Source organism: Frankliniella occidentalis, unplaced genomic scaffold (genome assembly GCF_000697945.3).
Source record: "Frankliniella occidentalis isolate FOCC.00 unplaced genomic scaffold, Focc_3.1 Scaffold60, whole genome shotgun sequence".
NCBI classification, from domain to species: Eukaryota; Metazoa; Arthropoda; class Insecta; order Thysanoptera; family Thripidae; genus Frankliniella; species Frankliniella occidentalis.
The window spans coordinates 537,992-538,564 of record NW_026267190.1 but is presented as its reverse complement, the minus strand read 5'-3'; the positions used below and the strand labels follow the sequence as shown (position 1 = coordinate 538,564).

General features: G+C 43.5%; 1 protein-coding gene and 1 non-coding gene across 5 annotated transcripts in view; both read right to left on the bottom strand.

Annotated features, from left to right (window-relative positions):
• LOC113206084 (apoptosis-resistant E3 ubiquitin protein ligase 1) overlaps positions 1–573 on the bottom strand; it is a 33,704-nt gene that overhangs the window by 17,121 nt on the left and 16,010 nt on the right. For all 4 annotated transcript variants that reach the window (XM_052267903.1, XM_052267902.1, XM_052267905.1 and 1 more), the window contains exon 3: positions 103–268. In XM_052267903.1, coding sequence (XP_052123863.1) covers positions 103–268 — 166 coding nt within the window. The remainder of the gene's footprint in view (positions 1–102; positions 269–573) is intronic.
• Positions 331–403, bottom strand: Trnaf-gaa (transfer RNA phenylalanine (anticodon GAA)). Its single transcript has one exon. It is a non-coding gene; the product is annotated as a tRNA-Phe (tRNA).

The following is a 573-nucleotide window of genomic DNA, read 5'->3' as shown; positions in this document are numbered from 1 at the left end:
CCTGTACATTAAAATATAAATAATAATTGATCAAGTTATTTTTCTTAGTAAATTTATATATCAACCAAAACCGTTAACAAATTTTTGATTGCATATTCTCACCTGTGGTAGTATTGTCCAAGGCCGAGTTGATTTAACCACCTCCTAAGAATGAGCCTTTGTCGCAGAGAATGAGCTGCTCGTTGCAACCTGGCCTCGTCATATTCGGGAAGTTCCGGAAAATCTGGGAGTTCAGTCAAAGTCGCGCAGCTTACCAAACTCGAAATACCTGAACATACAGTAATACAAAATAATTAAGCTAATTCATGAACACGAAAAAGATTTGTCAACTGCCGAAACCCGGGATTGAACCGGGGACATTTAGATCTTCAGTCTAACGCTCTCCCAACTGAGCTATTTCGGCGCCCATACAACACCTCTACGTGTATCACATGACGTCCACCGAGGGGGACCCTCGGCCTTCGGCTCGGCTTCGGGTGATAGGCCGAGGAGCCGAACACTGACGTTATCTAGCATTGGGATGGACAAGGGGAAAGGAGCGTATGTAACATAATAACAGATCCTTGGTATACT